Consider the following 25,116-nt stretch of genomic DNA (forward strand, 5'->3'; position numbering starts at 1 on the left):
CTCAAAACCATTCGTCAACTTCAGGCAGATAAGAGTGAAGAGCAGAGTTGCTTTTCCTTTTCTTCTTCTTCTTTTTCTGGTTGCTTATGATTTTGTAAGTGGGAGGGGGACAGATGCTGCAGCTGTTGAGGGCAGAGACCATATCTTCTTTCTCCATCCCTAACATGTAGCATGGGGCTCGCCTTGCCTGGGTGCCCAACACCTCAGTGCTATTGAATAAATAAACAGTCCACTTTGGACCAGTAATTTGAACCCATGGATGGAGCACAAGATATTGCCAAGGTCTGAGTGAGTTCCTGTCAGAAAATGAAGGGTAGAAATAAATTTGAAGGGTAGAAATACCCAAGGCCTAAAGCAGTCTGTCCTCACCTAGTTAATACGAAGAGCGAGTCGACGTCTAAATGCTTAATCATTAAGACAGCCAAGAGCAGCTGTAGACGTTCTCCCTTGGTTTGCCTATAAGCACTGACGTCAGGAGTGAAAAGTGCTACAAGACAGTAAACAGGAGAGAATGATGAATGGAAGCATATTAAAATGGGGAAGAAGATGAGCATGGGAGAGCTTGCTGGCATCAGCTTGATGGCATCTGAGCTCTCTATTAATGAGCTATTGGAGGAGAGGAAAGCCTCATTGATTCCACTCACAGTGCTGAAGTTGACAGGTGTCCCAAGCACAAACCAGGAGAGTGATGTGGAGTAGGAGACCCAGACTTGGAAAACTACAGCCTATGACCAACTACCTGTTTTTGCAAATAAAGTTTTATTGGATCCCAGCCATGCCCATATTCTATCGTCATCTATCTATTGCCCATGGCTGCTTCCTGCTATAAAGGCACAGTTGAGTAGTTGCAGTAGAGACTATGGCCTGTAAGCCTAAAATATTTACTAGCTGGTCCTCACAGAAAAATGATGTTGAGTCCTAGTTTAGAAGAAGTGGCACAGGAAGAAGGAATGATGAGTTCTATTTCTTTGGGTTGAATCCAGGACATCTACTGGGCTGAGTTCTGTTTGTATCTTCTAAAGACCAGGATTCCACACCCCTGTGGAACAGGCAGGCAAATGATTCTGGCTATAAGTATTTGGGTTGAAAATTAAGATACACTGTCTTATTTCCGAGGCCAACAACATTGCATCAACATTGCATCCAGTCTTTCATTGAACTCAGAAATATACTGAAATATAATAAAAATATCTACAGTTCCAATTCTGTGGTTCCCTAGCTGTGGCCCATGAGGTTAAGGGTAGATCATTTGACCTTTCTGTGACTTAGTTCTATCATCCATAAATTGGTTATACTCAACTTTCAAATATCTTTCATTTCTTTTGAGAATCAGAACTAATATATCTGTGAATATCTGGCATATAACTGGCACTCAATATGTGATGAATTATTGTCATTGTGATTATTATTTCAAAATACCCTCACAAGATAATGTCCTTTCTTTAGAAATTAGAAATGGTCAAGGCAATGTAATGAATTTTATATTTGAGCACTTTATAAGCAAGTGAGAATTCTATCATAATATGTTGAATGGTAACCAATGCTTGGACAAAGAATCTTCTCTTTCAGGAAAGCATTCTATCCTCTGGGACAATGATCTGCCTCACTGAGGTAGGGAAGCCCCCTCTGGCATTGAACTGCTGTGCATGTGTTCTGTTAATAATTAGCATAAATTATTGAGAAGTAGGGACAGGATCTATAAGGGAGAATAAGCCTCCTTCATAGCATCAGCAGTCGAAGTTAATTGCAGTTTGTTTAGTGGGGAGGCTTGCATGGACAGGGAAAGGCTGTGAAGGAGTTGGGCGTGGGTGGGGGAATGAGGAGCTGGGGGACAGAGGCCTGAGCCTCCTGGTTTCAGTTCTGAGGCTTTCACCCCCTCCTTTGGTGACTGCCCTTGGCACAGTGGGAGAGGAAAAGGGCAGGTGGTCTCCCATACATCCCATCCCTTCCCAGCACCAGCATAGGCTACAGGGCAAAGAACCCAGGCTAGAGACTCCCTTTCTAGCTGTGTGATCTGAGTAAGTTGGCCTTGTTTTTTTAAACTTCTTTGTGTATTTGTTTCTTTACCCAAAACAATGTTATTAATATTTACCATACTGGGCTGTGAGGGGGAGAGATTGTTTAGAAAGTCTCTGGCACCCAACAGGGGCACACAAATAAGACATTATTATTTATTTGAGATGAGCTACAAGGCTCAAGTTCATGTGTATATGGGAAGGGGACTGGGTGTGACCTTACTGGTGACTCTGACATCACAGCATATATGGCCAAGCATGATATTCTATTGAAGAAGGTCAACAGAACTAAGTCTAGGTCAACTTGAATTTTGTCCAGGTCAACTTTGGTGATGAAATGAGGTCGTGAAATCGACAGGTCCAGATTGGTCAAAAATTTTTTTGGATTGGTCCAACACTTACTTCATTAAATGATAAAAAAAAAAAAAATCTAGCAAATAAAGACCCTCAGTTCAAAGCTGAATGAAAATAATGGTGGCTTATGAATCTAGATCATGTGAATTACCCCCAGTTCCCTGAATTATCAGAATCAACTGTGAAACTCAGAATCCTCTAAATGAGTAAATAGCTGCCTAACCCTCACCTTGCTTGCAAATTCGGCTATAACAGCTGAAGGGCACACCTCCTTGCAGGCTAGATCGGTGATCCATCTGGCCTTCTGCTTTCAGGGAGGTAAACTGGTGAATTTTACAAATGTGAAAACTGACCTAGAGTAAGTGGTTCAGTAATGGGACCACAGCTGTGTGATTGTCAGTTACGGACGGCTCTGGAAATGAAGACTCCCTTCCCAATGCAGTCATGCTCCATTTCAACACTGCCTCCATGTTGGAGTCTGCAGGTCTTCATCCTAGAACCTCTTCTTATCTCCACTGACCCACTGGACAGTCTCACCTGGGCTCAGGGCGTCCACACACTGACAACTTCCAAATGGTCATCTCCAGCCCAGTCCACTCCTCTGAACTCCAAATGTGCATATTTAGCTGCCTGTGGCACATCTCCACTTGGCTATCTCAGAGGCATTTTAGACACGAAGCTGAATGGTCCCTTCCCTCAGCCCAGACATGCTCCAGCCACAAGTAATCCCGTTCTCAGTCATCCTAGTGACTCAGGCCCAAACACTCCCAATTGAAAATCCAACCTGTTGGAAATCCTGTTGGCTTTGGCTTTGGCTTTGTCCCCCATCTTTGTCTTAGATTATTATAATCTAGCAGGTCTATTTTCAGTGGAAAAGCTTGAATGATCCTTTTAAAATGTAAGTTAGATTCTGTTTCCCTTCTGCTCCAAACCTGCTACGGATCCCAATCTCATCTGTGGAAATGCTCAGGTTCTTACAGCCCAACATGAGCACCTGCTCGGATTACCTCTCCCCTAACTATTGTTTTCCTGTTGCTCATATGACTCCAGTCATGCTGGTCTCCTTCCTGCTCCTTGAACCAGCATTCATTATCTGGCTGCAGGGCCTTTATATAGGCTCTCTATCTCCCACATGCCTGCTATACAACACCCTTTCTTCCTTCGGGTCTTTACTTAGAACTTACCTTCTCCAAAAGCTTCACTTTTACCATTCTATTTATTTTTGCAACTACTCCTCCCCCAAACCTGACCATTCTGATCCCATTTACCCTGATCTATTTCCCCCACTTTACAATCCTCTTTTTCTAACATACTGTATGATACCCTTATTCATTATGTTCATTATTCATTTTCTGTCCACTTGAATTAGAACGTAAGCTTCTTGAGGGCAGGAATCCTTGTTTTATCTCTAGTATATCCTAGAACATTACTTGTCAAATAGCAGGCACTCAAAAAAAAAAAGTACTTGCCAAACAAATATAAATGAATAAATGGTGTTTGCACAAATACTGTATTGGGTCAGTATATAAGAAATACTGTATTTTCCTGGGATGTTGCAAGTGTTACAGTTCACCATGGTGGGAGGAAAGCCCTGCTTCCCCCACAGATAGGCCAGGGGTAAATACCACAGGGCACCATTTCCCTTTTCTTGGCAGAACATGCCCTGCTGTAGTCCCCAGCAACAGCTACAAGAGAACAGTCAAAGAAGATAATGTACAAACTTCTATTTCTATTAATTTCTAGCTCTCGTTTCTTCATTTCCACTTAGATATTTTAAACATTCATACATACGTCAGTACATACATGCATATGATTTATAAATAAAAGATCTTGTATTGGAGGTACATGATCAAAAACTTTGAAAAACACTAATTTCCAAAATCACAAAATCTTCAGAAAATTCAGGGAACACTGGTGGGTTTGTAGCCCAGCAAACACATGTATCAAGTTGGTGACTGGGAGAATGGAATTGGTTCTGTCCATCCACGACAGCCCAGTGAGTGGTCCAGAGAGCAGGGTAGGGTGTTGGAAGGTTCTCTCTTGAGTTGGTGCAGAAAGCGCCTGGGCACTGGAGATCTTTGCTGGGGCAGAGCTGGGGAGTGCTCTCAGGGAGCCTCTGGCCTCTGTCACCAGATTCCTCCCCCCATCAGGACTCCCTCCAGCCTGTATCTCCTCAGCTGGCTACCACCCATACAACAGTGGCTGGCCCTGGATCTTGTAAGCCTGCAGGCAGGGCTGGCTTACCTTCTCATAGTACCGGATCTCATAGTCCAGGATGATGCCGTTGGGTTGCTCCGGCTGTGGCCATGACAATGTGATGCTCCTCATGGTGGCACTAACCTGGTGCATGATGGGAACAGTGGAAGGGGCTGCAGAGAGAGGAAGAGATAAGGCAGATGAAGAGACACTTGATGATATGAGAAAGGTTGTCTTTCAGAGATAAATAGGCAGAGAAATGCTATTGGGTTGGAACGCCACCTTTTCTTTCTCATCAGCTCAGATGGAGCTACAGAACTTCCTGTAGGTTTTGCAGAATGAATGGAGTTTGGGCACCAAAGGAGAGAAAAGGTGACAATTTAGGACAGGAAGACATGTATGAGGGCAGGGACTGGAGTGAACAAGAAGAAAGGTTTGACCAAAACAAGAGATGGCTGGAAAAACCACAGGAGAACAGTATGAACTGACAAAGCCAGAGTCAGGCATGAAGGGCGTGACCAGCAGGACAAATCTATGCTTCAGGTAGTGGATCACGAAGAGAGATGGACTGCTTTTGAGCAAATGGTGTTGAAGGAACCTCAGTCTTGCAATAATGGGGTGAGCCATCACAGAGAAGAGAATGTGGAGGCAAAGCCTGTCAGCGAAAGAGTCAAGCTGGTCAGTGCTGAATTGCTGTGCAGTGGAAAAGAGCATTCTAGCAAACATTTTCTGAGACTGCATGGAAGATTTTGCTGTGTTTCAAAAGGAAGAGAGGCGGCATCTCTCCAAAAAATATGCATACAGGCCAGCAACAGAGTTCTTTTCGACTTCTGTCAGAGTTTTCCAAATGAGGACATTTGCTATTGAGCACTCACAAATATAAATGAAGAAACAATACACAAACCAAACATTTGGAAACAGAATAATAATTTCAAAATCTGTGAAGTGCTTCCGAAATCTCTGTTTAAAAAGAATATTATTTATTTCCCAATTCAACATTTTTCACACAGTGTAAGTAAAATGAAAACAGTCTGGAAATAATAAATGGGGGCTGTCTGTCTAGGGAAGAAGCAGGTAATGGATGAGGCTGCAGTCTGCGCTCTGTTCAGGGGCTGTTCCGTTTAGTCCTGGCACTTCTGCAGTGATGAAGGTCGCTTCTTCACACGAGCTCAACTTTACAAGGCTTTCTCTGGGGACTATGGCTGAGTGACATTTACTGTCCCGGATTTAAGTTAACAGATTCCCCTCCAGGACCTGAAATTACAAAGCAGAGCTGCCGGGTCACAGGGCTCCCTCATTTTCTATTTCTCCATGATCCTAGGACTCTTAGCAGACACCTACTGCATGAGGCACCTGGGCGAGGTGGAGATGCAGGGACGATTCAGGGAAGATATTAGGAAGATGCTCATAGTCTGGGGGAGCCATAAAAAGAGCACAGAGTGAGAGGTGCTGTGATGAGCCCTTAGAATCACAGTGTTCATCTGGGACTTTGCCCACTTCCCATTAGAGACCTTGTGATGTCTATGAAAATGCGCCCCTCAGAGCTCCTACTCCTGGGAGCATAACTGACTACTGGCCCCAGCTGCAGCATTCTGAGATATATCACTGCATCCATGTGGAGCGGTTTCCCACTTGCTGCTCCCACCCAATGACTGAAAGTGGTGGGGATGCGATGGCAGGTCCATTCTTAACTCTTCCGATGGGTGACTTATGCTCAAACACGCCCCATTGGACTTCCCGACACTTCCCTGCAACTCATGTCTGTCTAAAGCTCTTCCCACTCAATTCTTCTTCCTTCCCTCTCTTCTTTAGAGGGATCAGATCTTCACTGTGGTCTGATAGCTCTCCCAGCCTCCTCTGGCCTCCACCCCACTTCCCCAGTAAATCTTTGGTATATCTGGTTTCATCGTGGCATCTGTGAATGGAGGACCTGAATTGATGCAGTTCTGAATCCCCTTATCAATTATTCTCTGCCAGCCCTGCTGCATCCCTGGGGGTGGGAGGCTCACTGACTCCAGGAGTTGCTGCTCCATGCCTGCATATCTCTCACCAATGTGCACGTCTTCCTTATCCTTATCTGAAATATGTCTTGGAACTTCCCACTGGTCTCAGTTCTGCCAACTGAAGTAATACAGAATGTTCCCTCTTTCACAGAATGGCTTGTCAAATAGCTAAAGAAACTAGTTAGGTCTCCCCTGAGTTTTTCCTGCTGAAAAGAATGACCAGATCCTATGGAAATTTCTCCCATGATATGCTGCCACCTGAGGTGGCTGTCTTCCAAATGGGGCTTGTTATCTACATCTCTTTAGGCATAAGGCCCTGAGGTGAATCCAATTCTCTCACTGCTGTTTGAACAGCAAAGATTAGAGTAAAACTAATATCTACCATGATCTGTGTACTATGCATCTATTCATAGGACCAGAAGCCTTTGCTTCAAAAACACATACCTGTGATTGGATTTTGAAACCACAGTCAATATAACCTTTAGGTTTTCCCATGGTATGCTCCTCATCTTTTGTCTATAGAGTTGGCTTTTTGCTTGGACTACAGGGATTTACATGTACCTTCATGGTGTCGAATTTGGCCTATTTGTCAATTAAGTGGAAATAATTTTTGATCCTGACTCAACTATCACATGCATCTTCACTTCCTCCCAACTTAGGATCATGGCCCAGATCCACGTAATTAACTATTTAAACAAGTATTTACTGGGCATCTGTCATATGCCAGTAATCATTCTAGGTTCTAGAGAGTACAGATTAACATTTTCTGTCTTCACAGAGCTTATTTTCTAGTGGCGGGATTCAGAGACTTAGACATAGTAAATATATAAATCATAAGGTATGTTAAAAATGTCAAGTACAGTGGGAAAAAAATGGATCAGAGGAGAAGGGATACAGAATGCTATAATGTAGGAGGCCAGCTGGGGAGAGGCTGCAATTCTGAATCAGGTGGTCAGCCAGGCCCTGCCTGAGGAGCAGGTGTAGGAGCAAGGGATGAAGGAGGGAAGAGAGGGAGGCAGGTGGATACTTGGGAGGAGAGCCCATGAGATAGAAATGTCAGGGCAAAGCTTCTTATCTGGGAGCAGCCAGGCAACAGTAAAGAGCCGGTGGGACTGGTGCAAAGACGAGGCCACAGATGGTAGGGCCGCAGGGACACTAAAAGAGGACCTTAGCTTCCACTGAGAGAGACGGGGACTCATGAGAAGGTCTTCGAACAGGAGAGTGACATCATGTGAGTTTCATGTATCACCCTCTGTTGTGTTACAAATGGAGTGCAGAGGCTGTGGGAAAGCTGAAAGAACTATCCTAACACAATTGCAATAGGCCAGCTAGAAGACCATGGTGACTTGGACCAGGCTCGGAGTGGTGGAGGCAGTGAGAATGGGGATGGTCAGATTCTGAATATACTTAGACTATCTCAGTGGATGTGGGATGTGGAAGAAATAGAAGAGTCATCATGACTCCAGGGTTTCTGGTTTGAGCAGCTGGGAAGTTTCTGGGCAGGGGCATAAGTGAGATCAGGGAAGATACTGGTACAGGCAGTCTGGAAGGAAAGACCAGGTGCTTTACTTGGGACCTGCTTGCTTTGAGACATCTAGGATGTACCAGACTAGTAGATGGCTGAGATGCACGTAGAAGAGGTCCAGACTGAAGATATAAATTTGAAGTCACCAGTGTATCATATTAAAAGCACCAGAAATGACCAAGAGCAGGAGCAGAATAGGTTATACAGTCTAAGATTCAGGAGATGAGGGAAAGCTGCCAAGGGGCCTGAAAAGAAAGACCAGGGCTCTGGAAGGAGAACCAGAGAGTGTGATCGCCTAGAGACCAAGCAGCAGTGTTCCCAGGAGGACAGGATGTGTGAGGTGCTGCTGCTGAGTCACTAAAGTAAAACTAGGCACCAGGTATGGATTGGTACAGGCTGGATTGTTAATGGTGGGGGGCGGGGTGGGAGTGGGGTTGACTTTGCTTCTCCGACACCTGTGTTCACTGTGTGCGGAACATCCAAGAGAGGATGAAGCTGCTTCAGGGAGAGTGAGGCTGTGTTCTGGAGTTTGTAGAGTTGGTCTGGGATCCTGCTGCGTCCACCAGGATGGGTGGGAATGGCCTCTTTGAATCCTCTCCCCAGCATCCCAACCCCTGTCCCCACCTATCACACTGAAGGGGCTGCCCTTTCAGTCCTCTGTGGAAACAGGCTCCTTTGACATGATGTTACTCATGTCAGGGCCACATAGATTCAGGATCCTTCTGCCTAAAAAGCTGAAGCATTATGTATTAAAAATTGGAAAGATTAATCCCAACGACCTGAGGATTTTGATGGGCTTGTTTCTTTCCTTTGCCTCTAATCCCTGGAAAGCCATCATTCAAAACTCAGCATATTTGCCACCCATGGCACCAGGCCCCTGCTCTAACCACACAGGACAGAAGGACAAGTAAAGTCACAGTCCTGCTTAGAGGTCCCGGTTGGGGTCAAATGGCAGAGACTTCATAGGGCGGGTTGATCCAGACTCAAAGGAGTCAAATCCACGGACAGGAATGCCCCTGTTACACAGGTGGCAAGGACCTCCTGGTAGCCCCTCAGCAGCACAAAGACCCAGGAGAAACTGCCAGCGGGTGACGGCCACCGCGGCCAGCATTTCTCAGATTTATGGTGATGACGCTGTGGTCACAGACCCCAAGGCAGGCTGTTTATCCTCATATAGGTCATTCTAAATGTCTTACCTTTTAATTGAGATGGGATTTTGCACAGGGGAGAAAGTGGGAAAGTATTACTGCACCTCCCTGAAGATCAGGGGCAGCGTATATTTGGTACCCTGCCATCAGTCATCACCTATGGTGACAACTTCTTTTTCCTTCAAGTGCAAATGCCACCTCTAAATCTAATGTTTTATATGCAAGAAAATCTTCAGACCAAACAAAACTAAAAAGTGCTCAGGTATTCATTCAAATACCAACTGCTTTTAGTAAAAGCAGAGGTAAGATAGGAGGGAAAATTAATTCAAAGCAGCAGCCCCTGGAACCCCAAATATAATGATTTGAACAGTACACCCTGGCCAGCTGTCTTTTCTCATAAACCTGCATCCTCAGATGAAGGGATAGTTTCACTGAATCCTTGAAAGAATTTCTTCTTCACAAGCACACAGATCACTTTTGACTAAACTAAACATTCTACAGACAGAAAGAAATGAAAATTATTAAAATTTAGCAAGTAAGCAAATATAGACCTTTCTTTAGAAAAAGAAAGGGCAAAGAATCAATTTAGGGGCTATTTGTAAAGAAGGTACTGATCAAGAAAGATGTGTTTGCAGACACAGAAACCAGATTGGTGGTTGGCAAGGGGGAAGGGTGCTGGGCAGGGATAGACCGGGAGTTTGGGATTAGTAGCTGTGAATGATTATATATAGGCTGGATAAACAACAAGGTCCTACTGTATAACACAAGGAATTATATTCAATATTTTGTGATAAATCATTATAAAAAAGGATATGTATATATATATGCATGAAAGTGAAAGTTGCTCAGTCGTGTTCAACTCTTTGCAACCCCATGGACTATACAGTCTATGTAATTCTCTAGGCCAGAATACTGGAGTGGATAGGCTTTCTCTTTTCCAGGGCATCTTCCAAACCCATGAATCAAACCCAGGTCTTCCGCATTGCAGGCAGGTTCTTTACTAGTTGAGCCACAAGGGAAGCCCAAGAATACTAGAGTGGGTAGCCTATCCCTTCTCCAGTGGATCTTCCTGACCCAGGAATTGAACCGGGGTCTCCTGCATTGCAGGCAGATTCTTTACCAACTGAGCTATCAGGGAAGCCATACTGAGTCATTTTGCTGTACAGCAGAAATTCACACAACACCATAGATCAACTATACTTCAATACAATTAAAATTACAAAAAAGAAAGATATGTTTGGCCTAAAGAGACAGTGATCAAAAAATCCAAACATACTCAAAATTGCCCTGAACTTCTTCTCAGTAAAGTAAAGAGGCCAACCCAACAGGAAGCCAGGATCCAAAGAGGAGAGTGGGGAAGCAATGACAAGTGTTCCATCAGGCACTGAGGAAAATCTGTGTGAGGGTCCAAACAGAATCAGAACCAGGAGTGTCTGAATGCCTGTCTAGAGCCAATAATAAAAGGCCCTTTAACTGTGTCAGAAGCAGAAAGAGACTTGAACATCATTGGTCCAGGGGCTCAGGGATGGAGAAAATGCAAAGGCAGGTGGGCTGAGCCCTTTGTCTCTGTTGTTGTGAAGGAAGACCTTGGGGAGCCCTTCCTCCCAAACTGCTTTTGAAGCAGACAGATCTAAGCTGGTATATCACATTCAGCAGAGAGAGTGCACAGAATGTTCCTGCCTGAACTGACAAATGAGATGTGGATAAATTGCAGGGATGGGATGGTCCCAGTTGGAAGTTATGAAAGAACTTGCAGGTGACCTGGGGCAAGTGTCAGCCCAAACTCGTCATAGGTCACTGCCAGAGGCATCGTGGATGGGCCCAGGCGGACCACCTACCAGCCCTCCATTTGTAAAGAAGGGCTCCAACGGAGATTGGAGGGCCTGCACCCCTCTGAGACTCTGGCTGGGTCTTGGGAGGGTGGCGTGATTCTGTCTGGAATTTAATAACCCCAAATCTGGACCATGGAGTCTTACTGTGGAGCCTGATTTCCTATCTTGGGTTCTCCTGGACCAAACATTTTATGTTTAAAATATTCTTTGCTTGACCTTTTAATCAAGTTAGAGACTCCAGTCATGTTCAAAGTTTTCTCAGAGAAAATAAGGCAAGTTTTCTCCCAATGATTAAGCATCTCAGATTCCAAATGCGAGAATAGATTGATAATTTTTTTCCCCTAGGACAATTACTAAGTTCTAAAGCATTATCTTTCCTTATTAAAAATTACTTCCTAATGTCTTCATTGACTTTTATGTCCAAAGAATTCTTTCAACAGTTATCACCATAATCCATTTGGGGATATAATAAATGATGTTAAAATATTTTATTTAAGATAACCAAAGTATTTATCAGTAGTTTTGAAGAAAAATAATAGCAAAACACACATGCATTTAAAATTAAGCTGATCTATTATATCAACCCTGAATGTTCATTGGAAGGACTGATGCTGAAACTGAAGCTCTACTACTTTGGCCACAAGATGCAAAGAGCCACCTCATTGGAAAGGACCCTGTTGCTGGGAAAGATAGAGGGCAGGAGGAGAAGGGTGACAGAGGATGAGATGGTTGGATGGCATCATCAACTCAATGGGCATGGGTTTGAGCAAACTCTAGGACAGTGAAGGACAGGGAAGGCTGGCATGCTGCTGTCCATGGGGTCGCAGAGTCAGACATGACTTAGCAACTGAACAACAATAATAATTGGAGTGAGATATTTGAAGAGGTTATGAAAATATGGAACTTGAATTTTCAGAGTTCAGCAAATCTCATCTAAAGGGGAAAACAGTGCTTCTCCTGCAGGTAGAAAATGCCAGGGGAAGCCTTGCTGTGAGGCCCAAGAGGGTCACTGCTGAGTCCCCTCTGCTTGGCCTCAGGTAACAAGCTTAGCAAATGTCCTGGAAGACACATGGCCTTCAGTTACGGGTTATCCTATCTGAACTCCTCAAAGAGGCCCATGGATAGGAGAGTCCATTGCCTCTGTCACAATAACTCATGCTGGACTGGCTGGTGAGCTTTCCTCAGTCCTTCCATGAAGAAATGTTTGCAAGGTGGGTGGCGATCCTCAGAGTGACCCCTCAGAGTGATACAGCTGCCCCAGCCTGAACAGTGTCCATCTGAGGTTTATCACCACTTCTACCATCCTGGGCATTGCTGTTTCTAGGACAAATATCCATCATTTGATGAACATTTGGGTTGTTTCCACATTTTGACTATTATGAATAATGTTGCTAAGAACAGTCATTGTAAATTTCTGTGTGGACCTATATTTGCATTTCTCTTGAATACACACCAAGGAGTGGAACTGCTGGATCACATGGTAATGCTAACCCCTTACTCTTTCTAGAGTAGCATTTCCCAGCTAAATCATCCCTAGACTAATCACCTGCAATATACACCATAGACGCCAGGTGTGAGGAAGACAAGGAGGGTGGTGAGGAATGGTAAGGAGCCAAAGTCCCAGCCCAGAGCAGTAGGAGTTAGCAAAAATGCAGACGGGCCATGCTTGGGGCCCTAGAGATGCTACACAGAGAGGGGGGCTCCTATTCTGGCTTTGCCATCTGCTTACTGTGTGGTCATGGGTTAAGGTTACTTAACTTCTTTGGACCTTAAATTCTTCAACTATAAAATAGGAATATTAACCCTGATGTTATGAGGTTTTCAAATGTTCCGAGGATGTGCCCTGTGTGGTCCATTGCTTCTTCCAACTTGATCCAGTCTGCCAACACAGGGGACTTGGCAACCAGCCCAAAGTCTCCTTCTGGGTCCACCACTGTTCACAGATGCAAATCAATCCCTGGGCATAGGTCCTCAAGGTAAATGTGAAAAGCACAACTCCGTGACAGGCCTTGGGTATTTGTATGATAAATATCTTTGAGGGGATAAATAAACATGTCAACCCAGTCAGAGTGGAGCGATGAATAAGAATGGGCTTAGAGAACAGGAAGGCTAACAGCAGGGTTCCCCAGAGGTTGGTGTGACAAATGCTCCGGAAGAAAGATGGTTTCCTGTAACATCTCGGGATGACCTGCAGTTTTGCTGGGAAGTAATCTAGGAAATAAACGATGGGGTGCCTTGTCCTTGAGGACAAGGAGAGCTTGTGACTGTGGGGAGGGGATGAGGCAGGACCCAACCATCCGGTGGTGTGAGTCAGGCCCAGGAGTCATGGACAGTCCCTTGGCTCTGTGCCCACATTTCTTCTGGTCTGGTCGCCCACATTGACTGACACATTAACATCCTGTCCCTGATCCTTGTCTCCCTCTGGGCCTCTTCATATTATAGTACAGGCAGATTAACCATCCCAAAGCTCATTTTACCTACTTCCTCTGATGCTCCAAAACATTCATCAGATCCCCACTGGAAAGAGATCTCTAACATTTCACAATGTGGCAGCCTCTGGCCAGTCCAGGCTGCATCCCACTCTTCCATCCAAGGAACCCGCCGCTCTCATCTCACTGCTCTACTCACTGATCCCAGCAGCACTCAGCTTTGGGGATCTCTGCTTGCAGAACCACCCCCTCTGCCCACCTCTCTTCATAACCCCACCAAGGCCCAGATCATGCCACTCACTGCCTTGGCTTAGCTGTGTCAGACCACGCCCACCAGAGTGTCTCTTCCTTCCTCCCAACTCAAAGTCCTTATTTTTAATAATGCTCATTGGGCTGTAATTACCACCTTGGGACACAGTGCACTGGGACCTAACTTTCTAGGTGATCAGCTCTGCTTTCCATCACTGGAGTAAATTCTTTAGGGCAGAGGTCTTGTTTTTACCCTCCTCCCACTGTGTTAGCACGGAACAGATGCTCAGTAAAAGTTTGCCTTTATGGAATGATCAGGGGCTCTTCTCCAAAGGCACTACAAGTAAAAGGGGTCAAAATCACAAGTTTAAAGGCCAAACTGGGACAATAACCTTTAAAGGAGAAAGATGTGGGGTGGGGAGGCAGAATTGTGATTCTGCAGCCTGTACCTGGGAAGGAATATGGAGTGGGGCTGAGTATAGAGGTCCCAGGGGAGTGAGGACAGGAGTGCTTCTAGACCACAGAGGCAGAAACTGGGGAGGCTGGGGCCATTCCCATCTCACTGGAATGTTTCAGCTGAAATGTTACCCTAACATGCACGGTTTTCTAACTTCTTTTCTTTTTAAACCGTGGAATTCTTTCTCCCAAGAAAAGATTCCCTGAAGCATAAAGTGTGAAACAGAACCACGCAGTGCTGCTCTGGGCGATTCAAAAACAGGGGTCCCAGAACCTTGAGGCCAGTCCATTTTCTATGTCCTTAGCTCAGACTCTAAAGTGTTTGTGGAGGGAACCAAAACTGCTGGCAGCCTCCATCAGTCCCCTTGAGACCTCAGATTAACTTTTGTGAGTTCCTCAAAGGCATTAGCGATGAGGTTGGACCTGAGGAGTTGGGGGTGGTGGGTTATCTTTTTCTTTACATGAAACACACCCTTAGAAAAAAACCCAAATCTATAAATGTCAGCTAAAGATATAAGACCCAATAGTACTGATGACAAAGAAGAATAATTTTCACGCAGAAGAATTGTGCAAGTGATGAACTGTGTGTAGAGGAATCGTGTTTCTTCTGACATCCCTATTCTAGGAGAGAATTTTGTTGAGAAGGTAATGCTTAGATAACAGGTTCCTCTTCTGTTGATGAAAACTCATTTCACTGCACAAATATGCTTGAATTTTACATTAGGAAGCCTGACTCATTAAATATTTTTGGTGCAGTAACATTTCTGGTCAAACTAGATTAAACAAATAAGCAATTAGTTTGGAGACTGGGTATGAATACAAAAGCAGAATTCATTATTTTTCTAATTGTTTTTCCCTAATGTGGACATTGGCGTCTTTGCTTTCACTCTGGGCTCTGCCTTGAGATGACCCAGACAATCCGTTCCAATCTCCCTCTGTACCTTGAGTCCCCTGGGGATAGAGGACTGCTCTGGGTGGGTGGCATCACTCCTATGCTGCTGTAGAGTATTACCTGAGTCTCATCAAGGGCTCAACCAAGTGTGAGTGGGGGAGAAAGTGATGGCTTGCAGCCTGGGTGTCTGAGTCAGCCCCACACCCACAGGGAGGCACCTCCTTCACCGGTCCCTCCACTGAGGGTTTGGTTCTAAGCCAAGGGAGCATGTGACAGAGGGGTCCGGGGCCTGGGGCCTGCTCTAGGGGTGTGGGTTTACAGCAGAGGCCTTCGTTTCTGATAATTACCTCTGAGGTAATTATCTGAAATTACCAGATAATTCTCTAGTTCTCTCCTGGAATCATCTACCTGCTAGTTCTCAAATGTCTTCCCAGATCAGCATCACCTGAGCACTGGGAAGGAACGTGGCATCTTGAGCCCCACCCCAGACCTACCGAATCAGAAACCCTGCAGGTGGAGCCCAACAACCTGTGTTTTAACAAGCCCTCCAGGGGATTCTGGTGCAAGCTCAACTTTGAAAACTGTTTGTCTAGAAATCAGAATGTTACATCTTAAAAGGACATCTGGGGTTATTCAGTTTTCTGTCAGTTCTTACAATTTATGGATTATAGCACAGAGGGAGAGAGAGAAAGCTGACTTCCTTGTCCCTAGCAAGCTAGAGCAGAGTCTGAAACAGCATGGTTCCTGCCCCTGAGATGGCCTCTCTCTCCCCTCCCCATATACTCAAGCTCCTAGCATCTTCAGAACCCCTGGAGGATGCACAGCATGGGGAGGGTCACATAATCCATGGTTGCAGAGATCAGGGGTTCCACAGAGGTGAACGTGCGCAGCTCCCTATGCTAGGAGGGTAAGACATCCCAGTGAGTGTGTCCTGGGGCCTCTCTGCCTGCTGGGTCACCCCTCCTGGCAATTTCTCTCTCCTGGGGCAACCAGAAGGTGTGCCGGTAAAAGGAAGTGACCCTGAATGCTGTGCCCCATGGCAGCAGGAGGCTGTGAAGGGAAGTGTGAGTGATGGGGGTCCTTGTCAGGTGATGTCCATCCTAGGCAGGGGCCCCAGGGTGGCCTGTAGGGCGGCTGGGGTAGGCCGCTCAGCTCCACCTCCCACAGGCCTGTCAGCCTTTGTCCTGTGGGACCAGAGTGATGGTAGCCCTGGTTTGCTGAATGCTTGATCACAGGAGGCACCAAAGGGGCCACAGGGGAGAGCAGATGGCACCCCATGTACCCCCTTACTCCCTGACTCTCACCCACACACCTGCAGCAGGGTACCTACTGACCACCCAAAGCCTGTCATCACCGCACTGACGTCAGAGAGGGGAGCCCTGCCTGCAGCCGCTGTGACTCTCCTCCCTGGGCTTGGAGGTCAAAGTCTTCTGGCCTCAGGGCCAAGAGGTTCCCTGCAGGCAGGATTCCATGGGCACTGCCCAGCGGTGAGCTGTCCCTATACTCCATCCCCACCATGTTCGGGGCCTCCATCCCCTTGACCTTGACTTTCTCCTTTACCACCCTGCACACCTCTGCCCCGGGCCCTCCAAAATGACTGTTCAAGAACAAGAAAACTCCCCATGGCCTCCACCAGGCTCTTTCCAGAACATTCCCTCCATGTCTTCCTTAGGGAACAGTAGCTCCCCTGCAGACCCCTCCATCCTGTGGCTTTCCCCAGTATGGTGGTTATGACTTCATGCCCAGCACACCTCAGTGTCAGGAGGTGGGCCGTGTCCTCCTTGTTCCCCATCCACCTGCACCCTCTGCACAAATGCCCTTGGGCTGAACCGCTGCTCCTCGAGTGCTGCTCCCACATCACACCCTGATTCACTGAAGCCTTGGGCTTCCCTCTCCGTCATCTTCTCAGTCTGTGCCTTGCCCTCCTGTAGGTAACTCCAGGGTCCACTGAATAGCACACAGTCACTCCCCAACCCCCACAACTCATCCAAATCTGCCCCTTCTTGACATTCACTTGGACCTGGCCCAGCCTGAAGTTGCTCCAATTTCAAAGCCACACATCAAGTATACTTTTAGAATGCAAGCATCCTGCCCACCTGGGGCAACCTCTGATAACTCCACCCTGCACCCCCAGCCCTACCCCACCCCCGCACAGCCTTAACTGGTTCTGCATAGCCCTATCCTGCTTCATCCAGCTTGGGTTCCATTTTGCAATAGCGTAATTGACAATACTCCCCTAAGCAGCAGGCGTGAGTTGCCTTCATCTTTCCATAGCATACAACCAGTAAAACTCAGCCTGAGAGAGACCCACCATCCTCTTCCTATAGGGCCTGCTCAGAGCAGCCAGGTACTGCTGAGAAAGCCACACAACAGGGCAAATGGGCAGCTTTGTAAATGGAAGATCACAAACTTCAAATGGGCCTTCAAAATACTTTCTAGAAATGCTGAATTTCTCTGGTCAATTCCATCTCCCCTTCTCTGTAGTGCACTGCCTAACATTTTCATTCTCCTTCAACCCCAAAGCCTCCTCTCTCATTCTCAGCAACCGAGCTTATCTCCCACCTACAGAGAAAATAGAAGACCGAATGTCCAACTGCGTAAATAATACCTCTGCTTGGGCACTCAGAGTCTCAGCAAGTGATACACGCACAGAACCCAGCCCACCATCCCTGCGCGCTTCTGGGAGCCCCCTTGCATCTCCCACATATTTGCAAATCAGCCCTCATTCTCCTGCTTTGGTTTCTTTGTTTTACATGCAGGGTGCCTGAGGAGCCCATAGAAAACCTGCTCACTGAGCCAGACTTCCAGGGCCCTCCCTGGGGAGCCGTGGGCTTATAAGAACTCAGTTCCCCTGTGTTCTCCCAGGTGGCACCCATTCAGCCTCCCACAGCCTGTCTCCCTGCTGAGCTACAGCGCCTCCTCGGAGCCTTGGGGCTACCTATTTGAGCCTTGAACCTCAGTGACCCTTCAAGGCCTCCTTCTTTGCCCTCCTTATCTTCTTCCCCTTTTAGGGCATCCGATGAGCCATCAGACACAAGAAGTCCCTGTCTCCACCCAGCACCCCCAATACCCAGCTCCTCCCAAGCTTCCCTTTCCACACGCAAACCCATTCCTGCAAACAAATGGCAGCACACTGGGTCAGGAGACGCCACCAAACTGTGAACATTATGTCAGGCCCAGGAGGACTTCCTGGGACACAGGACACTGCTTAGAGGTACAGGGATTACTGGAGCCGTGACACCTGGTCTTTTCCCTTACAAGCCCTGGTCCATCAGGAGAAATACAGTCCATGTGCACAAACAACTCGTGCACATCTAAGAACACATGCATTGTCCTTATAACTAGAACAGCTCAGATGACAACGCATGCATGGGCTCACAGGGTCATGAATGGGTGCTTGTTCCCCTGAGCTTTTCTGGATACAGAAAGCATTTGTTCTGTCCAAAAAAAAGACAGAAAGGAAGAAACATAAGCACATATTTAAATCTCCAGGGCTCAATGCTACAGCTGATGTTGCCCTGCAGCTCAGCTCTCCGAGGAAACAGCCCCAGGCCTGGGATGCTGGCAAAAAGTGCCCCTTGCACAAGAAAAAATCTGGGGTCCAGCAATGCCTTTATTTACCCAGAATACTTAATGTGTCTTTTTTCCGCATCTTTCATATCCGCTCAGAGAAGATGTTAATTTTCTGAAATTAAACACTTAGCTTGATTACTGTTTTGTTAATTGCTGCATTCAAAAACCCCTGGTGCTTCTGCCTGTTTAACATGGATAGTGCTGTGAAAATGATAGGCGCGGAGCTGGCGTGCAGGTGGACAGACAGCAGCCCTGGAATGCCACCCTGACATCCCCGCTGGTGCCTGCTGGAGCAGCTGGGGCCCTGACTGTCGGGGAGGGGGCAGTCCAACCGCCCAGCGTGGCTGAGTGTTTCCCACACAGGGCTGTGTTTTGGAAGAACATTGCACCCAGGAAGTCCAGGTCTCAGCAACATCTGGGAGAATGTGGAGTCTCAACTCTAAACACGGTGCCTGCCCAGAGATGCCGGAGGAAGGAAAGACCACAGAGAGCACGCAAGCTACACCATTTGTTGACATCCATTCATACATTCATTTCATAATTTATTAATTCATTCAATGAACATTTCTCAAATGCTATTATTTCAGGCACCTAGCTAGACACAGGGGGAATCATAGCCACACAGATGGATATAAGACCCAACTCTCCTGGAGATGACAGTCTGTTCATGGAACTGACATTTGCCAGAGGAGCAAGGAGCAGGCTCATTTGCCTGGGCCACCCCCTTTGCCTGGGCTACAAAGCAGACAGAAATTATCTCCTGATCCAGCTGGAGGCTCCCTCTGTAAAGAGGGTGAAAACAATTTCATTTGGACTTTGAATAGGGGAGGAACTTACTACAGTTCTACTGCCAGCAATCTCCTTTTCACCTAACAAACTCTGTACCTAGACAGCTTGGCCCAAGAGCTAGTAAAATGAGCAAACAGGTCCCCAGGGCCCAGTCATCCTCAGAGCAACGCAGCTGTTCTCAAGCTGTTAGCAGCATCCCTAGGCATTGCTCAGGACTAGAACAGGGAGCATACCTATGGGCCACACCGAGTGGCCCAGCACGTGAAATCTGTCCACAAGAAGTTCCAACTGGTCAGATAATGAATAATATAATATCCCACCCAGTATTGTCTCTGTGTGGGCTTCCCAGATGGTGCTAGTGGTAAAGAATCTACCTACCGATGCTGGAGATGCAAGACATCCGGGTTTGATTCCTGGGTCAGGAAGAGCCCCTGAAGAAGGAAATGGCACCACACCCCAGTATTCTTGCCTGGAAAATACCATGCACAGAGGAGCCTGGGGGGATACAGTCCCTGGGGCTGCAGAGTCGGACACGATTGAGCAACTGGCAACAACCTCCTCAGATTGAAAGCTCTAGAGCAGCAGCATGTGATCACATCCTAACTTTCACCAAGTGTGAGTTGGTACTTCAGCAGGCTGTGGAACCCAGAGCCCAGCTGAGATCCCCCTTGGTGCCCTTCTGGGCCTCTGAGACCAGTTTCAATGAATGCTGGGGACCAGAACATGAGCTCCCCAAGACACAGACTCTTGTCTGTGCTGTTTGTTCCTGTGTTCTTTGTGCCTGGAACCATGTATGACACACAGAAGACCTCAATAAATATTTGTCGAGTCAGTGAATGAGAGCCCCTAGAAGCAGAAGACAAGCAATCGGCAAGTGGAAGGCAATTGCAAAGACTGTGGTGAGTACATTTCCAAAGTTAACATGCTTAAGCAAACAAACGAATCCCCCTCTGAATGTGGTTGAATCTCACTATGTTCCTTTGAGACCACTGGGGCTCCTGGTAATACCCTACAATCAGTCCCTTACATTTTCCCTCTAGGATCTATAGGGGAGGAAGACACCTGGTTCCCTGCTGACCTGGAAGAATCACTTGCCCACCTGTGGATCACCAGGACATATTACGATCACTACACATCAACCAAACATATATCATATGCAGGGACTAAAGAAGCGTGGCAAATATTTATCAAGACTTTATGCCTAGTGCTGTGTGGTCCTTCTCTCATGAAGCTGGGGCAGGGTGGGAAGTCTGATTCTCTGCAGAAGTCACCATCTAGTGCAGAACCTAAGGCTGCCAGTAGTGGAAGCCCATGACTTTGGTCAAGGGCAATGCTACATGCTGACCTGCTCAGCTCAAAAGATAAGAAACTCTATTTGCTAATGGCAGGACCTCTCTGAGGCTGCTTGGAAGTTCCTTCTCAATACCAGGGCTTCAGAAACAATAAAAACAACCTTTTTATGATAAGAAAGCAATGAAATGAACTATGAAATTGAACTGAAAACAGTGAAATTTTCATTGACTTTAGGTTTTTAAAAAACTTTTCCTTATTAACCTCAATGAAAGTTCTCCTTAAAGTCATTCCCATCTTTTTGAAGTTCCAACTCAATCTTCTCTCCGCTCTGGAGCAAATTTCACCTGCTAATTTCCAATGAGACCAGCCCTTAAAAACAGACTAGCTTCACCATATGGATCGTAACACTCTAAATTTTCACAGGCAGCAGTGTAATATTGTTTTAATATTTAATTTTGAGATTTACATAATATCTTTCCTCCAAAGAGCTCAATATATTGCAATATCATAAAATTCCTTTTCATATTCAAAGATTATTCTTTATGCATGCAAATACTATATTTAACCAAGGAATAATGCAAATTAGGTGATATGTTCAGAGGAATTGGTGGGCTGGGTAATTCACGTATGGAAAAGTAGCATCTCTGAGTGTCTTTAATTGTTTGGGAACTTCAAAAATGCCTTAAAATGGACAAACTAGAGGCTTGTGGCGATTGACAGAGTGGTATAGCATTTTTTAAATAAAATTAAGTAACAGCTTGTGTCTGTGTTGCAGGCTCAGGCGATACGTTAGTATTTTACATGCAGTCAGCACAGCAGGCCATATATGAACTGTGTGTAAAATAAATGTCAGATAGAAATGCTGCTGATGCGTGCTGCTGCTACTGCTGCTAAGTCGCTTCAGTCGTGCCCGAATCTGTGCGACCCCAGAGACGGCAGCCCACAAGGCTTCCCCGTCCCTGGAATTCTCCAGGCAAGAACACTGGAGTGGGCCGCCACCTCCTTCTCCAATGCATGAAAGTGAAAAGTGAAAGTGAAGTCGCCCAGTCGCGTCCGACTCCAGCGACCCCATGGACTGCAGCCCACCAGGCTCCCCCGTCCATGGGATCCTCCAGGGCTGATGCGTAGTACAAGGGGAAAGTGCTGCTTCTCCAAACACAGTGAGGAGAGACAGTCGGGCTCCTCGGAGCCACAGAAGGAGCCTGTTCTGGGCACATACATCCCATTCTATCCTCACCCTCTCCATTAACCCCCGGGGACACAGATTTCCCTGCTCTCCTTTCTGGTACCTACTCCTTTCGTGAAGAATGGCCACACTGACATCTGTCATTTATCTTATCTAGATGACATCAGTCCCAAACAAAGGGACTCAGGGCTTTGGAAAGAGAAAAACTGGGGGGAAAAGGCCCAGCAAATTGCTGTCTGGCTCAGGGTACATTCTCAGAAATGATGCTCATCTCCCAGTCCATCACACGGTTTGCAAAGTGAGTTTCTATCCCCTGTGTCATTTGCTCATCACACAGCACTAGGAAGCAGGTGTCATTACTCCCATCTTACTGGGGAGAAAGGAGGGACTGTAGCAATTCAATGGATTTGCGTGAGTCACGTGAGGAGCAGAGAGAGGGACCAAGCCCAGGACTCCCCACCCACTGCACAGCCACCACCATGAGCCCAGGAATCAGGGAAGGTGACTGCCCCATGGTGGGATGAGATGGTACATCACAGCACACTCACCATTTAGGCCTGGGTAGATCAGATTGGCTCTTTGAGTCTATGGGCAAGTCACAGCCAAAAAGTCAAATCCAGAATTGGATTTGATTGCCTCTCATGTGTTCTAGGATTTTCTAGTTATTTGTCAACATTTTTAATATGGATTTTCAGTTTCTAGAATCTGGCAGCACTGGGTATGGCACCACTTGCTGGAGCTGAGTAGGGGCTGCTCCTTTCTCCCCATCAGTTCCCTGTGGTCTCCACTCCTCCCCTCCGTCTGGCCCTGGGTGGCTCCTCTCCATTACCTTCCTGGCCTCATGGGTCTTTGAGTGTGCTCTCTCTGGCTTAGATGCTCCCAAATTTACTGACTTTATTTTACCACACTACAAGTTGATTTTATGGATGTGCTGGTCTGGTTTGTGTCATTTTTCCCAACATTTCCTCCAAGGTCCTCGTCCCCAGTTCTGACACTCTGAGTCTAGTTGGCAGAAAAGATAAGTAAAGTTTGTCATTCACTTTAATTCTGTCTGACAGCTGGATGATCCAGCCATCACTCTGAACCTGGGGCCAGGTGCCAGAGAGTGACTGCAAGAGTTAGTGGTGATAACAACCTCTCTGCAGATCGCTGGGCCACTGCAAGAGAGAGAGCTCCACCTGATCGGGTCTATTTTAAACTCAAGGCAGCTGTATTCAGTGCAAGGCTGCATCCCTAAAGACCTCACGTAAATCTAAGCTTGCATAATTCATGACCAACCCTGACCAAAGATGATGGACATTTTTTTGACAGCTAAAGTGGCCCAGCTATGTGGCAATAGCTTAGAGGGAGCTTACAACTTACATGGCTCACCATAATGCGATTTTTGATTTGTCCAAGGATAAAATGGCTACAAACCTAAGTATGAAACCCAGAAACATCATTTGCTGGCTGTGAGAGGCTGAGCAAATTTCAAAAGCTCTCTGAACCCAGTTTCTTCATCTGACCCACCTCATTTTTATAAAGAACTTGATAGGGACTTGGCACATTGGAGTTGCTCAAAAATGGTAGTTCTCTGCCACTCTTTATGAGCTGGCTGAGGATCTTACCCTGATCCTTTCCAAGTAATTCAAGATCCTCGAGTAGTCTGACTGTATACCTGACTGGGGTCATCACAGGAGGAGATGGAGGCTCTCTGGATCTCAGGATTCAATAGACCCTTTGGTGTCCCCAGCCATTCTTGTTTCTGATGGAAGAACTATTAATATATCCAATGTGTACCCAGTGGACCAAAATATAACTATAAAATCTCCTTAGATCACAACCTTAGGATCAAGAGAAGTGTATTGGTGACTTTCTCAGATAGAATGATGCCAACCATAACCGTTTTTGTCAGATACAAAAAAATCAACTAACATGAGCTGTCTGCCTCCATTGGGTAGGGCTTATGAGAGTGATGCAATGCAGCATCAATGCAGCATACTTGGGAAGCCCCAAGGAAGAACAGCGTGACAAACCCTGACTCTGCTGGAGAGTAAGAATGGCTCACCCAGCCACCTGTGGTCCATAGCTCCTAAACAAAGGAGGAACCACCCCACAGGAGTGCACCATACCCAAAAACAGACAATGATGTTCAGAATACTTGCAGCCAACTCGTCCAAACTCTTCCCTCTTGTGACCCAAACATCCATTGTCAGGATCCAACTCACCTTGGGAACGATTTGCACCCCTTAACAGTTGCACACCTAGCTCACCTCTCCATCCAGAGGCAGTGGAAGCCTTTAATGGTTCACTGTCACAGAAAAAATTGTGGATGTTGCTCACTGAGGTCCCCTCCCCTCAGCAGGATGGCATTGTCTGGCTCTGGATAACCCCTCTGTGTGTGTAAGCTGTGACATGGGGAGCCCAGAGGCACCATCCACCTTTCAGGGCAGGAAACGGAAGGCAGAGGCAGAATGGATGGCCTACGGACCCTTCTTCTAATCCTAGACTCCTCAAGCCATTTGAAGTCTCTGTCTCCTTATTGGAAAAATTGGGAACAATAACACACAAGCCACAGAGTAATTATGAAGATCAAATGAGTCCATGTATTCCAAAACTATCTACTCAAAAGAGACACAAACATGAATAATAACTATTCCTCACCTACTCCTTAATCAGGACCCACTTAGGAGTCTTCTGTCATTTCAGTTCGGGCTGTTCCAGGAAGGGAACGGATGGTCAACGAACACTTAGCAGTTGACTTAGTGATTGACTCCAGGACTACTCCTGGTCAAATTCTTCACCTGCCAATCTATCTGAAAGTGCAAGTGTTAGTTGCTCAGTTGTGTCTGACTCTTTGCAACCCCATGGACTGTAGCCCACGAGGCTCTTCTGTTCATGGAATTCTCCAGGCAAGAATACTAGCATGGGTAGCCCTTCTCCCAACCTTCTTCCCAACCCAGGGATCAAACCCAGCTCTCCTGTAGATTCTTTACCATCTGAGCCATCACTCATGACCCAAATAGTAGGAGAGATGTGGCCACAGGTACTGACAAGGGGTCACAACACACCCAGAGATGAGGATAGGGAGGATGAACCGGATCTTGCCAGACTGGAAGAGCTCTGGGGTGCCTTGGAAAGGGGAGAGAAATGTCATGACTTCTTGGTGATACAGCGGTTCATCTACCTCATCCCTT

General features: G+C 46.5%; 1 protein-coding gene across 1 annotated transcript in view; it reads right to left on the reverse strand.

Moving 5' to 3' along the window:
• Nucleotides 1–25,116, reverse strand: part of EPHB1 (EPH receptor B1) — a 328,791-nt gene that overhangs the window by 102,555 nt on the left and 201,120 nt on the right. Inside the window, 1 exon segment of the mRNA XM_010858306.1 lies at nt 4,614–4,738. Within this exon segment, the coding sequence (XP_010856608.1) occupies nt 4,614–4,738 (125 nt within the window).

The sequence above is a fragment of the Bison bison genome, unplaced genomic scaffold (genome assembly GCF_000754665.1).
Source record: "Bison bison bison isolate TAMUID 2011002044 unplaced genomic scaffold, Bison_UMD1.0 scf7180017864384, whole genome shotgun sequence".
NCBI classification, from domain to species: Eukaryota; Metazoa; Chordata; class Mammalia; order Artiodactyla; family Bovidae; genus Bison; species Bison bison.